This window comes from Setaria viridis, chromosome 1 (assembly GCF_005286985.2).
Source record: "Setaria viridis chromosome 1, Setaria_viridis_v4.0, whole genome shotgun sequence".
NCBI lineage: Eukaryota > Viridiplantae > Streptophyta > Magnoliopsida > Poales > Poaceae > Setaria > Setaria viridis.
Genome location: NC_048263.2, coordinates 37,008,081 through 37,023,217, shown reverse-complemented (window position 1 = coordinate 37,023,217; position 15,137 = coordinate 37,008,081). Strand labels below are relative to the sequence as shown.

Here is a 15,137-nt window from a genome sequence, read left to right as displayed (position 1 = left end):
CACCGTGTTGCGATTCGTGTGCCTACCTCTTGGGATGTGTACGGCTACGGTTTGCTTTGCGGGGGGTTCCGCCATTAGTTTACTGCGCGAGCGACGAGAAGAACTATCCTGTGGTGGTACGAGTGGGAGGAGACGTGGAGTCTGGAAGTGAACTGGAACTCGGCGAGGTTGCGAGCAATTCGGAAGCGAGGGCACGTGCTGCCGGCGCCGCGAGCCGAGGTGGTGGAGCCGGAGCAGCTTGCCGGCCAGGCAGCACCATCCAACCCCAGGCGCTCAAAATCCAACGCCTGGGGTTGCTGCCTGAGCCAGGCAGGTTTCCCAAGACTTGAAGAAACAAGCCCCTTCTGCTTCTCTGAACCAGAACCGTATCAGAGTAGGTGGGCCGGAAAGAAAGAAATTTGGGCTGAATTCTCGTCATCTTCCCACAATCCCACGTACGTACGTGGACGACCTTGAACGCGGCCCAGCCCGCACTGAGCGAGCAAAGCAGGCTGATCCGCTCGGCGTCGTCCCGATTGTCGATTGATGCGTATTACGCGACCCTGACATCCGCTTGTACAAAGAGGCTGGGGGATATTCGCAGTTGCACGCGTCTCCGGCGGTAGAGCCGCCATGCTAATCCACGGAGTTCCCGTGCCCCCATCCGATCCTAGCCTATCAGTTGTCTTCCCGACATCGGCGGCCGGCGGTGTCGCGCCGCCTCACCGCGCCACCCCTTAACCTACCACCTCCGCCGAGCTGACCTGCTTCCCCCGACCTCTTAGCTTCTAGACCAGTGGCCACCGAAACCCTCGGCAGCCCTCCTCCCCGAACTCCGGCGAGTCGAGCGCATCTGAGAAGATGAACAACGACTTGCAGGCAAACCTGCAGGAAGACGCGTCTTCCTTCTAAGACGTGGCAGATCCCAGTTGCGCACGCGGCTGGGAACATTGTCGAAGGCTGGAGCATGAAGGGAGACTGACTGACAAAGAGAAGACGGTAACGCGCATGCGCAGCAGCACAAAACCACAAAGTGCGAGGCCGGCAGTGCTGGCCAGGTGCTGCTACCGCGGCGGCCCGGCCGGCCAACTTTTGCCCGGGATTGAAGCGCCACATCGCCAACTAACTCAATGGCCCATCATGATCTGCCGATTGAATCCGTCGGGAAAAAGGCGAGGAGCAACAACTCACGCTACGCCCACTCGGCCACTCAACGGGAAAGGCAACCAGGAGGTCGTTCTGCCCTCTTGCGTTGGGTTGCCTCGACTCCCCCAGTCCTACGCCAATAGCGCTTCTATCATTTGCTTTGATTGCGTTCCATCTGTTATCTTGTTATAGGACGCGAGTACGCGACCCTTTTCCTCGTCCCACTTGTTGCTTTCTCATACTGGGTTGGAGTGCCGAGCACTCCAGTGCTCCATGATCGAGAACGATCCTCATCACAGTCGCACTGCACACAAGTACATGGACTATGGAGCATTGAGCAGTTCAGAAGTTACATATTGAGCTAGGGGTAGGGCATGGTGCTATACACGGTGGCTTGTCTTGAAAGAAAAACGTATTTCAATGGCTACTTCGAAAGAGTATGAGATTAGGTGAGTTTCTTGGAAGCATTAGTTAAAGACCATGCGGGATCATTTGTATCCGTAGTTCTGACCGGATCAGAAATACTAGTGAGATTATCAAAGTCAAGGGAGACGTGCCATTATTTATGAATAACAGGGCAGTTAGATACAACATATACAACCGTTGAACAATGACCGGTTCATCCTCGTGTCCTCGCACGCCGGTCCAACAAGTATTTTTCTGATCAATCATTAGTTTGAGTAGACTTGTAGTGAGGAAATGGACAGGTCATCGATAGCCACGATGCATAGCGAAATACTTCCTTTTTTTAAGAAGCAGGAGCACTGCTCATTCATTTAAGTGGAAAGAAAGTGTAAGAGTACGTAAAGTTCAATATTACAGATATGGATAAAACTCGACTCTTAAACATGGAAATAAACTAAGATACACTACCCAATTCCGGGTATCCACAGGCTCTCTGTCGCAGCCCAACTTCCTCCTGAATTCGGTGAAAAACTTGTGTTGGTAGAAGTTTCTGTCCTTGGAAAATTCTTCTGTTTCTCTCGTTCCAAATGTTCCATGCCATGATAGTGAGGAAGGCCGCCTTAGATCTTCTCTTCTTTGCATTTGTCTGCTGCAATGTCCTTGTTCACCACGCTTCCATGTCTTGCTCTTCATTTTCTGGAATGGGAATCTGACCCGATCCAATTGACCACCAGGAACCATACTTCCTTTGAGTAGCTACATAGTAAGCATAAGTGTAATGCTGTTTCTGTCTCTTGATCACACAATGGGCATGTAGTGTTACACGGCCAATGTCTAAGCAACATGTTATCTGCTGTCAAGAGCTTACTTTGTATGAGTAGCCATGTAAAGAACTTGTGCTTTGATTCAATGTGTGCCTTCCAGATTATGGCTCCATCAAAAGAACTATAGGTTCCTTTGAATTGTGCTTCATAGGTAGATTTGGCTGTGTAGTGGCCAATAGCAGTCTATCTCCATGTAATCTGGTCCTCTTCATTAGTTAAGTGTACCTCCTGTACTGTCTCCCATAAAAGTAGTTAAGTGTACCTCCTGTACTGTCTCCCATAAAAGTATGAACTCTGTGAGCTCTTCTTCAGATTACATCCTTCATAGGCCTCTGGTCCAATTATGATCAGTGATCTCTTCCCTCAGTGTTCTATTTTTCCTACATGCCAAGTGGTAGTGTCTTGGAGCAATGTCTCTTGGTGCTCTTCCATTTACCCATGAACAATGCCAAAACAAGGTCCTGTTTCCATTGCCCACAGTCACAGACGTGCTTGCTTTGAACAATTATTTATCTACTTCATCACATAAGGTATCTGATCCCACCCAAGGTCTCTCAGGTTCAGTCCATTGGAACCACAACCATTGGAGTCTGAGTGTCCTACTAAAAGCTCCCATTTCCAGGATTCCCAATCCTCTAAGATTTTTTGGCAGTGTTATTTTTTGCCACTCGACAAGGCAATGGCCTCCATTTGCTTGATTTGAGCCTGTCCATAGAAAGGCTCTTCTGATTTTATCAATCTTCTTTAGTGCCCACTTCTTTAGTTTGAAAACTGTCACAAAATAGATAGGTATGGATGACATAACTGATCTGACAAGAGTAAGATGTCCAGCTTTGTCAAGCAAGCTCCCTTTCCAATTTTGCAACTTCCCTGCCATTTTATCAATCAGTGGTTGAACCTGTACTTTTGTTAGCTTCCTGATGCTTAATGGCAGACCCAAATATGTGCATGGAAAAGTTTTGATTTGGCATGGGAAACTTTGCATTACTTGCTGCACATCCAAAGCTTCACAGCTGATAGGGTACACAGCACTCTTGGTCAGGTTCATTTTCAGATCAGATACTCGACCAAAGGCTTCAAATATTGCACTGACTACATCAATTTTCTGCCTAATTGGATTCACAAAAATAGTAGCATCATCTGCATAAAGGCTCATTCTCATTCTTAGTCTGCATAAAGGCTCATTCTGCATAGCGAAATACTCAAAGTACGTACTGTCATGCATCGATATGTTAGGTAGCTATCGTCCGATTTCACAGAGCATGATCGATCCATGTTTGCTAGTGCGATTTCACATAGAGAAACTGAGAAAGAGACATTTTACTGTTGCATCGATCGGGCATATACGTGCATTTTTCTGCAGGTCTACTGAGATTCCTCTTAATTTGGACCAGGGACAAACGGTCATGGTCGTGTTTATCATGCATGGGTCGACATCTGTCTCTTGCCACTTAGGCCGCAGTGGGAGAGGTTGACAAGGAACAACGAGGCCAAGTGGCTTTCAAATCCACCCATCGATGATCGATCCATTTTTTTTTAAAAAAAAGAAGTTTGTGAGATCATCTCTCGGCAGGGTCAGAATTTCATAGCAGAGTAGTTGATGCAAAAGAGAGAAGATCAGATCATGCACGGTTCTGGATGCTAGCTTTTGTTCAACGGATTGATCGCTTGTTGGTCACGGCATATGCAGGCCCATAACGGATGCATAGCAGCATATGCGCCTATGCGTGGGCAGTGTTACTTATTCTCTATATAAAAAAGCTGGGAGCATGGCCTTCGGCTCCAGCAGCCACAGGGTAGATTGCCCCACGGCCATTCCAAGAACATATTCCCGGCAGCTCACCAACTACCTTGTACTGCAATTCAACTGCTCGCAGCAAGATACATATAATTAGGAGCTAGATGCTCGTTTAGCTGCAGGCGCCATGATTAGGGTGAGCATTGTCAGTTATAAGTCTCTGAACATGGTGCTAGCGGTGCTTCTTGCCTGCGTCATCAGCCTGCTTCCCTCGCCGGCGATGGCCGCGGCCGCGGCCAGGGGAGAGGAGGTGCACCTGGTGCCGGCGGTGTACGTTTTCGGCGACTCGACGGTGGACGTGGGGAACAACCAGTACCTGCCGGGGAACTCCGCGCTGCAGCTCCCCTACGGCATCGACTTCCCGCATTCCAGGCCCACCGGACGGTTCAGCAACGGCTACAACGTCGCCGATTTCGTCGGTCAGTGAATCCATGTTTCATCAGCTCAGATCATTCAAGTGTCCGATGCCAATTTTTTTCCCCTGTAACCATGCATGAAACTGACAAATATATATATATATGCAAATGGAAATGCAGCGAAACTGTTAGGTTTCAAGAGGAGCCCGCCGGCGTACCTGTCGCTGACGCCACGAACGAGCCGTCAGATCTTGAGAGGCCTCCGCGGCGCCAACTACGCGTCCGGGGGATCAGGCATCCTCGACACCACTGTAAGTACACCAAATTTGATCTGTGCCAGAACGTCTTTATTAGAAAAAAAAAAAGTTAGTCAAGGGGCAAGGTGAACAACTCCAGCACACCTTCTAAACAGCTCTCTATCCCAAATTTAGAGCGCCAAGTAAAAAAAAATGCACTCCAGCAGGTTTTCTATTTATCTTTATTTTGGAGAGACCTCCAAATTCCCCCCTCCACCCTCCATTCCTGGAGGTCTCTAGGAAGCTCTCTATCCATAGGAGCTATTGCTGGAGTTGGAAGTATTTTTTTGACCCTATTTGACCTTTAGTAACTTTGATTTAAGGACTATTGCTGGAGTTGCTCAGCACCCCAAAAAATAAAAAATTAGTGATTAGGTTCAAATTTTCACCATACATCCTCCAAAACTCAATTCTGTACACCCCAAGGCAAGCACATCCTTTCAATTCGTTCTAGCTTCACCACAGATTTCGACAATTTGGTCACCATACTCATCTCGATCCGTGTTCTAACTGTCATTGCACACGTATGTCGATGGACCAGGGGAACACGATCACGTTGACAAAGCAAATCGAGTACTTCGCAGACACCAAGTCCAAGATGGCGGCGAGCAGCGGCGGCGGCAGCCAGGGCTCATCGCCGTCCGTCGACGAGCTCCTGTCCAAGTCCCTCTTCCTCATCAGCGACGGCGGCAACGACATGTTCGCGTTCCTGCAGCAGAACCGGTCCGCGAGCGAGGCGCCGTCCTTCTACGCGGACCTGCTGTCCAACTACACGCGGCACCTGCGGGCGCTCCACGGCCTCGGCGCGCGCCGGTTCGGGATCGTCGACGTGCCGCCCCTCGGGTGCGTCCCGTCGGTGCGCGTCACCTCCCCCGACGGCGCGTCCCGGTGCGTCGACGGCGCCAACGCGCTCGCCAGGGGCTTCAACGACGCGCTCAGGGCGCTGCTGTCCAACCTCACCGCCTCCGGGGCGCTGCCGGGGGCGCGGTACTCCGTCGGCAGCTCGTACAACGTGGTGTCCCACTTCACGGCGCACCCGGCCGCCGCCGGGTTCCGGGAGGTGGCCAGCGCGTGCTGCGGCGGCGGGCGGCTCAACGCGCAGACCGGTTGCACGCCCAACGCCACCTACTGCTCCGACCGCAACAGGTACCTGTTCTGGGACGGGGTGCACGGCACGCAGGCCACGTCCAGGAAGGGCGCCGTGGCCATCTTCTCCGCGCCGCCGCAGATGGGGTTCGCCGCGCCCATCAACTTCAAGCAGCTGGTGTCTTCTTGATGCTCTCGAACGCAAGAATCTTGAGCTTTCCACCGGTGTTCCAATAGCTAGCAGCCTACCAAATACTAGAGAGCTTTTGATTCTTTACAGAAAATCCAGTAGAGATTACGAATTAAAAAATGTAATGTAGAGGGAGCAGCATACACGCATTTGAGGTCAGCGAGGCAAAATTTCTCGCCATACACGCTCGTGAATAAACAGGCAGGTTGGAATGTTTGGAGAGGTGTTTTTTTTGGAGGGAGGGAGGGTGCTCGTGAATAAACGTAATCGCGTTCAGCTCTATTTATTTCAACAGGCCCATTGAAAGAATACGACCCAGGTGGTCCTGCTGTGCGCTGCGTAGCCAGCCTGTCCTCGGCCTAAAATCATTTCGGTCCGGCCTAAAAACCTTTCGACACGGCCTAGAATACCTAGCGCGTAACGTGTACGGAGATACACGTAAGCGTCACATGAAGACGTATTTCAGCATGTTGACGCTTTGTTCTTTCGTGGGGCGGGGGCAAGGCAAAGCCCAACTGCGAAACGACGAACACTCCAGCAGCTTCCTTCCCGAATCGAGGCATCCACGTCCCACGGTGTTGGAGGCTTGGAGCCCAGCACCACGTGACCCTGCCCCGGCGGCGAGCCCGGCATGGCCATGCTCCTCCGCCGCCGCCTCCCGCTGCTCCGCCTCCTGCGGCAGCTGCACACTGAATCGGCGGCTTCGGCCTCCTCATCCACCACGCCTCCCCTTCCTCTCCAGAAGCCTCCCGCCGCCTCCTCGCCGTCCGTTGCGACAGGATCACGCCGCCTAGGGTTTCTCAATGCCACGTCGCTCGCTTCGGCGCGCGGGGCTTCGGCATCGTCCTCCGCTGCCGCCTATCTCGCTGTCGGCGCGGCCGCCGCGCTCGCGTCGCTTCAGGTGGCCTATGCCGACGGCAATGAGCAGGTTGTGATACTTGGCTTCTCCTTTTTTTTCGAACTTTTCGTTTTACTCTGGGAATGAGGTTGGCATTGGCTTGAACTTCGCTTGTGTTTACAGGGCCCGGTCGGCCCGGCTGTGAGTGCTGATCCCACCGAGGGGGAGGATTTAGCTCGCAAGGAGAAAAAGAGGATAATGGAGCTCGTCCAGAGCCGTGGGATGCAGCGCGGGTCGTACCCTCAGTTTGATGTTGCAATGAAGGGCCAAAAGGTTGTTCCCTCCCCCAATTTGTCCAGCCATATGGTTGCCAGCATTGAAAAAATCTTCTAATTTTGTTCCCATTTTCGTGAAATTGAGTAAATTATCTGCATTATCAGTGAATATCATAATTAGTTATTTGCCGGAACCCCTTATGGTAGAAAGAAGACATTTAGGAGGATATGGCGTTATTGGTAAATGTGGAAATAGGTGTGCTTGTTTGAGTTAAGTATGCATGTCAGTGCAACTGTGAAGTAGGAAGCTTTTGAAATTATGCATGGTTGCTATTAGAGCACATCAGTAGATTGTTTGTAGACATGGTATGCAATCTATCAGTACCATGGCTAAAATTTTCTGATTTGGTTTGTTTTCGGAGCAGGTGGTTGTTAAATTCAACATGCCATCTACTTGCAATATATCACACCTCATTGTTGATCTTGTAACCCATATCGGACTTGAGGCAGAACAACATGGTGGTGGCTCGGAGGTGCTAGTGCGTGCTTGGGACAGGTTAGCTAATAAACTGTGTGTTTCTATTTCATCAGAAATGTATTATGCTATTACCTTTTGCTATTCATTGCAAGCACAAATCCAAACAGAACAGTTTCAAACTTAATCTTCCTTCACTGCTTTGTGGACATACATGCTCTATTTATATTGGTTTTCTGCTTCTGATAAAGCACATATCTAGGCAGTGATTTCCTTCTGCTTATGCGGGCATATTGTTAATTGACGACTGAAAAGGGTTCTATTAAATGATTCTATACTTCTTTGTTGATGAATTCCTCCATCCATCAAATTCCTAATTCCTGCATTCCCTTTCCCCCTCAATAGTGTTTGGCCATGCTAGTGGGATTGCAAACTCATTGCCAGTTGTGAGGATTGCATTATAAGTGTCTCTAATAGATACAGGACTTGCCGAGTCTTGCATATATACACCAATAGAATGTGTTTTAATCAAGTGCTTCTTTTCCAGTCCAGCTGCACGTCAAATCACATTGAACCCTCCCAAGAAGACTAGCACTGGAGATCTCAATGAAGATGGTCTCTGTGTTTTGATATTTGAGCCACTTATCGGATCGGATTATTCTGTTAGTTTTCGACCCTTCATTGAAAACTTTGGAAAGGATTTTTATCCTACCCCTTTCTCATTATATCATAATTAATATCATATCTGATTGATTTTTCAGGAAATTGAATTCATCAAGCATGGGAGTTTTAGTTTGAAAGAACTTGAAGCTTTGATCAGTGCTCTAAAAGTAGCTGGCGAAAAAGATGTTAAGGGGTCATCAGGGAAGGGTAATAAAAACACACCGAGAAAAGGAAACGGTCAGAGATCTAAGCATGTACCCTCTATGGAGAAAGTTGTTTCTGATTTAGAGGCTATGGGAGTAAGAGTCTATGGATTTGATGAAACATCTAGTGTTCCAATGGATGGCACTGTAATCTGGGAGAACCTTGCAGGGTATGAACCTCAGAAAAGGTATGTGCAACCAGTTTGCTGTTCCTTCTTTTTCTTTACCAGCTGCTTAATGTACCATGAACGTCAGAGTAACTTACAAATTCCCAATGATCAAAATCAGCTGTGGTTTGTAGGAAAAAAATGAACATATTTTTTAGAACAGGAAAGTTTAAAAAATATCCAGTTAAATTGTGCATATGTGTCTATTTTAGTTGCTGACTTTGGAGATGAAACCGCAAAGTTTTGTTGCTGTTGTTGTACTTTGGGCAGCCAGTTGGGGCTTGCTATTAGCCTCTAGATAAATGATTGTGTACTTCCATTGCAAAAACGTGGTCTTTAAGCTTCAACATGTTTCTTCTTCCATTTACAGGGAAATAGAGGATACCATACTATTGGCTTTACAGAGTCCTGAAGTGTATGATGACATCGCTCGTGGTACACGCTGCAAATTTGAGACAAATCGTCCTCGAGCTGTTTTATTTGAAGGGCCACCTGGTGAGTTGCTGGATCTCACTTTGATTTGCTATGCCTAGAAACAAGTTCTTGCAGTTCTCCTTTTTTACGCTGAGAGCTGTGGTTGAAGAGAACTTCATTGCACTTATTTTGCCAAAAAAAAAACTTAGAATTTTGTTATGCTGATTTTTTATAAGAAGAAACCATAAGAGCTCCTTGCAGGCAAAACCTGATGCTGGAAAACCCGCATTTTGTTTTTTTCCTACTTAGAAATTTTGTTTTTTTATAAGAAGAAACCATAAGAGCTCCTAGCATGACTGCTTGTGCCATTGGGCTGCTGTGTTCCTACACTTACCAGTTACCGATCATCATTTTAGGGACGGGCAAGACATCTTCGGCTCGGGTTATTGCCAAACAAGCAGTAAGTAGTATATATTTGGGATTGTCCCAAAGTAATGTTTGCATAAGTACTTCTGAAATATGTCTTATATTTTATTCAGTTAACATTTGATTTTTTCCTGCAAATTTATAGTTGTTGCCAAATATCTTTAGTGGAATTAATTTGTTGCTTGCTCGTCTCTTTTGCTAGGGAGTTCCACTACTATATGTGCCACTTGAAGTTGTTATGTCAAAATATTATGGTGAAAGTGAGCGCCTGTTGGGATCTGTTTTTTCACTTGCAAACGATCTTCCTGATGGAGGTATTATATTCCTAGATGAGGTATGTGTCTTAGTCATTGTAGCGTACAAGTATTTAAGGATACTCAAGCTTGAACTCTCTTTCTTAACATGCTAAGATTAGCGCGCGTGTGTTTTATCTTGTATTTTTCTTTCGATAGAAGAACTATCTGTTTTTTCCCTTGTACTTCTGGCTTTTGCATGATCTTTGCCTTCTTTCCATATGAATTGAAGCATAGTTAGTTGCACCTTCATAACAATCATTGCTATCCATAACAGCCTGTTGAGAACTAACATAAGTTAAAAGCGCCCTTATGTTTTAACTTAAATATACCATATGCGATGATGACAATCTTGTAGGTTAGAAGAACTGAGAGGCCTGTTTAGCCTGCTTTGTTTCTTTTTGTTGATTATTACTGTTGTAAAAAATTCTGAAGTTTCAACTTACCTCTTTTCATAATTTGGATATCCTTGTAGGTGGATTCTTTTGCTATGGCTCGAGACAGCGAAATGCATGAAGCTACACGAAGAATCTTGTCGGTAATTCTGCGACAGGTAGGGTCCTTATTTCTTTTCCATTTAGGGGAACATAAACTGATTGCTTATTACTACCTCCTGATATGGACTTTTTGCGTGATCAAGAAGAAACCAAAAAGAAAATTATTCTTGTGTTGGTCAAGAAGAATTCCCATAAAATTACAGACTTTGTCAGTTACCTGTACAAAATCACTTTTGTCTATTGACACCCACCTGCAAAGCCATTGTCATTTTTTGGCCAAAAACTTGTCCATTGTGGCACATCAGAAGCCATTCAAGCAACCGTGTATGACTATCACCTATTACTGGATGGTAATGTCACTGTTCCTTGCTGATTCGTGGTGTGCTGGTGTGTTTAATTTGATACCCTGCAGTTTCCTAACATACAACTGAATATGGTCTTCCACCATCAGCTTATTGTTGTTGTGCACATGGTCTCTTTCCATAATGCCTATTGTTATTAGTTCCATAGAGTACATCTATCATATTAAAATGTTTGTTTTGTGAAGATTGATGGATTTGAGCAAGATAGACGGGTGGTGGTTATTGCAGCAACAAATAGAAAGGAGGACCTTGATCCAGCTCTCATCAGGTGTAGTTCTCTATTGGTGTGTCCTTTCTTTTGTTCCAAGCAGTCCCAAATAGTTTTGGCAATTCTTGTTCTCTTGCAAAAGCTCTGTTGTCCCCCTCCTGTTTTTTGCCTATTTCCTAAGAGGCAGACATATCGGCATCTATGCTACTAATGAACCAATAGTTCAACACTGAACTAAGCTGCATAACCTTATGGCATTTCTGAAATTTGGATGTTTTCTGACCATTGCAATCATATTGCTCATACATATTATTTTAGTAAAGTTTTCCTCTAACTTCTCTCTTTGTCTGGTGGACATTTGCAGCCGTTTTGATTCAATCATCTGTTTTGGCTTACCGGATCAGCAAACTCGTATGGAAATAGCTGCCCAGTATGCCAAGCACTTAAGTAAATCTGAATTGGTTCAATTTTCGTTGGCCACTGAAGGGTAAGTACTATAATTTTTAGCATAGGATTTTACATGTTTATGTTACATTTTCAAGCCTATGCAAGATAATTGGATGGATGCTTATAAATCTTGATGGTCGATTATAGTATTACAGATTCTTCTCTACCCATATTAGAATATGTCCAGAAAACTCGGTAATAGTTTCCAGCTATTTCTGGCTTGTGCTTGGCCAGTATGGAATTCCAAGCGTAATAGTACATCTGGTTATGAAGTTTCTGCAGACTTGTTTAACTAAGCCAGTGAAGTTATGTGTTTCTATGAATGATCTGATTGAAACACAGTGGAACGAAATGGGATATGCTGAGTTCAGACATTATTGTCTACTAGGTTAATTCAAAGGAACACTTTCTGAGTTCAGACAGCTACTCAAATGTTAATAATAATTTGAGAAAATTGCCCCTAGTGCAGCCGTTCATTTGTGACTAGTTCTGAACTGAATGCAGGATGTCAGGAAGAGATATCAGGGATGCTTGCCAGCAAGCTGAAAGACACTGGGCGTCAAAGGTATGTAAATTGGTCTGCAGATTCCATTTTTTTTCTTTTGCTGCCTTCTACAATTAGTGTTCTACCTAGTCATTTTGTATGTTTTATATAGTTAATTAGGGGGCAAGTTCCAAAAGATGAGAAGGGGGAGCCAAGTCTTCCTCCAATTGCCGAATATGTTTCATGTGCTGAACAGAGACGAAAGTCCTTGCCTGATAGAACGAGATGGACATCCAGGTCCCCTGCCCTTAAGTTAGCATGAGGATTCTACTTTCTTTACAATCCCATACAATACATAGTACCAATTGTAGTTGAAATGAAAATGTATGTAGGTTCTGCTAAACAGGTTTTTCTTGCGACAGATGCTAATATTTGGAAATGTGTATCCAAATTTCTTGCATCAGCGCACCTGAAACTTTGGAGAGTTCGTTCTAGTAACGGGTAGTTGTTTTTTGCATTATTTTCCTAAACTGATGTACATAGATTATCAACACGCTGGAATATCGTGCCAAGCGCCAAAACCATCTTTTAACATGAATATTTAGTAGAAACTGATGGTGCAGGAGACGCTAGCAACGCAGACAAAGTGTCTTGGTTTTGGTTTTTTTTTTTTGTTATTGCTCATTATATCTTTATTTCTACTATAATTAGATTGGGTATACAAGAGCGGTCCCAACCCGTAGAGTCCACGAGCAGTTTCTATACTGCCCTGTCACAGAAACACTGTGTTTGGAAACTACCGTCCCAACGCACAGTTTCCTCACGTGGATCCACAATAAATTTTTAATCATTCTCTCTCCTACTCCCGTTCTTCTCCGGCTCTCCGCTCAGATGCTGGCCGGAGATTGGCAGGAGCTTCATACTGGTGGCCGGCCGTCTCTCCTACTCCCACTCCGCTCCCTCTCAGATCCCAGCCGGAGTTCAGCAGGGGCTTCATACTGGCGAGGGCGGCCGCGGGGCGCAAGCGGCCGGCAGCAGCGGCGCTGAGGCACGCGGGTGCCGGTGGCGAGGCATCGCGCGGCCGGGCGGCGACGGGCCCGAGGAACGCGGGCGCCGACATCCCGCGGCTCAGCAGCGGCGCGGCGCGCAACTTGACGGCAGTGCATAAGGCGGCGACGGGTGCCCGCATATCTCTGTCTGCGCCTCTCTTTTCTCTGTAATCCACTAATCCTCTTTTTCTCATCTCATGCGTAGCACATGGCGGCGAGCTTCGTGCGTGGCGATGCCGTGGTGGCTCCCTCTTTTTCTCCCCATAGAGCAAGCAAGAACAGATCTCGTTCCTCTTCTCCACTCCAGCTTGATTTCTGTCCACAAGCAAACCAGATCATCCCCTTTCGTCTGATTTTTTATTCCAATCCCGGTAGCTGTGGCGCTACCTTTCTTGTGTCTCATTCATTCATGCTCCCTCCCATGAAGCAAATAGCAGCGCCATCCATCCCTCCCATGGCCAAACACGACAGCAGCTCATCTGGTGTGGTTGGTGAGGACGGATCAGGGCGGCACGCGCCGTGCGGTGCCAGGCTGCGGCTGGGCGGCACAGCGCAGGTGCGGCCCGACGAGCTCGAGGGCGGAGCGGGCGCGGTCTCGAGGACACGATGAGTTTGACGGCAAGCTCCGTATCTGGAGAGCTTGAGGGGCGGCGCGGGGGAGGTCGGGGATGAGGTCCTAGCGGCCGCGGCGAGCTTGAGGACCTGCGGCCGCCTACCCACCCCAGCTGCGTCGGTGATGGCGTGGGCAGCCATGTGAGGCCATGGGCGTGGCGGTGATGAAGGTCAAGGCCGCCATGGTCTCCGCCGTCCAGATGATGGGTTCGACAAAAAGTGCCCGGAAGAAACGTCGAACTGTTCGCTTCAGCTTATAAGTCGGCTGAAAAGCTGAAACGGCTGATTTGTTGTACCCGGAAGAAACGTCGAATAGCCTGTTCGCTTCAGCTTATAAACCGGTTGAAAAACTGAAACGGCTGATTTGTTGTGAGAGGAAAATACTATTTGGTGGCTGATAAGCCGGCTGAATACGCTTCATCTTCAGCTTATAAGCCGGCTGAAAAGTTGAAACGGCTGATTTGTTGTGAGAGTAAAATATTGTTTGGTGACTGATAAGCCGGCTGAATAAGCTGAAGCGGAAAACACTGTTTCCTCGTGCGTCGGTTCTCGAGTCGACATGAGAAACGGTTTCGAGTGTTTTTCCTCTCTCGCCTCGTTAAATCTACTGCCACCTCAGATTTTTTCGGACATGGCATTCTATTTAATCCTACGAAAGCCAGGTGAGGTTGAGGGTTGAGACTGCCCTAAATGAGACTTATCCCGAGAAGTACTTTTGTGATGTTACAGCTTTATTAGTTTTCTAAGACGTGTTACTATATAAATCAGCACTTTAAGTCGTGTTTTTGAACTGAGGGGGCGTTTGTTTGGGTTGATGGATTAATTTTTAGTTCGGGTCACATCAGGGTGTTTGATAAAAGACACCCTGATAAAAGATTAAATGTGAACTAATTATAAAATTAATTGCATAAACGAGGATTAATTCGTGATATGAATCTATTAACATCAGGGTGTTTGATAAAAGATTAAATGTGAACTAATTATAAAATTAATTGCATAAACGAGGATTAATTCGTGATATGAATCTATTAAGTCTAATTAATTTATGATTAGCACATGTTTACTGTAAGTACCATATGGGCTAATCATGGACTAATTAGGCTTAATACATTCATTAGCCCTCATTTATACAATTGATTTTATCATTAGACTATATTTAATACTCTGCAAACATCTGATATGACAGAGACTAAAGTTTAGTCCAGGTATAAAACCACCCCATATAAAACCACCCCATGACTTGTGTGGAGAACTGTTCTGAATGGGGTATCTATTTATTACTCCGACATGTTTGATTCGTGGCACCGTTGATTTCTTATGGCTCTAGAAATCAGGGCACCACACAACGCTCCAAGAGACTAGAGAATTCGGACTAGCATTATGAGTCATGCTCGTCTATGCACCGCACGCCCCTGGAACTCTGAATTAATGTCTAGGACAATGACATGGATATGGTCTCGCACGCACAACACATCGAGCATTGTTTTTTCCTAGTAACAAGAATTAGCCAAATTAAAACGTTATAGAAGTATTCATATCATAAATCTTTCAGATTATTCTCATGACATCCAAATTCTTTACTATGTAGCAGTGGTGCCTAAGGTTTCAAAATATTGACTGCACACATTGTAATATTTACATCAG

General features: G+C 46.4%; 2 protein-coding genes across 4 annotated transcripts; both read left to right on the top strand.

Annotated features, from left to right (window-relative positions):
* Nucleotides 1–4,073: 4,073 nt before the first annotated feature.
* LOC117837499 (GDSL esterase/lipase At1g71250) lies at nt 4,074–6,296 on the top strand. The gene is made up of 3 exons (XM_034717148.2): nt 4,074–4,571; nt 4,689–4,819; nt 5,346–6,296. The coding sequence occupies exons 1-3, from the start codon at nt 4,280–4,282 to the stop codon at nt 6,078–6,080; spliced, it is 1,158 nt and encodes a 385-aa protein (XP_034573039.1). The 5' UTR covers nt 4,074–4,279; the 3' UTR covers nt 6,081–6,296.
* Nucleotides 6,297–6,555: 259 nt separating this feature from the next.
* On the top strand, nt 6,556–14,074 carry LOC117837483 (uncharacterized). Of its 3 annotated transcripts, XR_004636366.2 has the most exons (14): nt 6,556–7,008; nt 7,102–7,251; nt 7,619–7,749; nt 8,216–8,330; nt 8,430–8,722; nt 9,072–9,196; nt 9,532–9,575; nt 9,744–9,875; nt 10,310–10,387; nt 10,879–10,961; nt 11,266–11,388; nt 11,853–11,913; nt 12,724–13,011; nt 13,087–14,074. XR_004636366.2 is itself a non-coding variant. In XM_034717126.2 (13 exons), exons 1-13 carry the CDS (start codon nt 6,712–6,714, stop codon nt 12,877–12,879), a joined length of 1,788 nt encoding a protein of 595 aa, XP_034573017.1. In that variant the 5' UTR covers nt 6,556–6,711; the 3' UTR covers nt 12,880–14,074. The 3 variants fall into 3 exon arrangements, 2 of the variants coding, with proteins under 2 accessions (XP_034573017.1, XP_034573029.1); XM_034717126.2 differs by having other exon boundaries at nt 12,724–14,074; XM_034717138.2 differs by lacking the exons at nt 12,724–13,011; nt 13,087–14,074 and adding an exon at nt 12,005–12,352 and having other exon boundaries at nt 6,557–7,008.
* Nucleotides 14,075–15,137: the final 1,063 nt, after the last annotated feature.

Coding starts and splice junctions, on each gene's coding strand:
- LOC117837499 (XM_034717148.2), top strand. CDS start 4,280: ATGATTAGGGTGAGCATTGTCAGTTATAAGTCTCTGAACATGGTGCTA. Junction 4,572..4,688: donor CAACGTCGCCGATTTCGTCG/GTCAGTGAATCC, acceptor ATGGAAATGCAG/CGAAACTGTTAGGTTTCAAG. Junction 4,820..5,345: donor CAGGCATCCTCGACACCACT/GTAAGTACACCA, acceptor TCGATGGACCAG/GGGAACACGATCACGTTGAC.
- LOC117837483 (XM_034717126.2), top strand. CDS start 6,712: ATGGCCATGCTCCTCCGCCGCCGCCTCCCGCTGCTCCGCCTCCTGCGG. Junction 7,009..7,101: donor ATGCCGACGGCAATGAGCAG/GTTGTGATACTT, acceptor TTGTGTTTACAG/GGCCCGGTCGGCCCGGCTGT. Junction 9,876..10,309: donor GTATTATATTCCTAGATGAG/GTATGTGTCTTA, acceptor ATATCCTTGTAG/GTGGATTCTTTTGCTATGGC.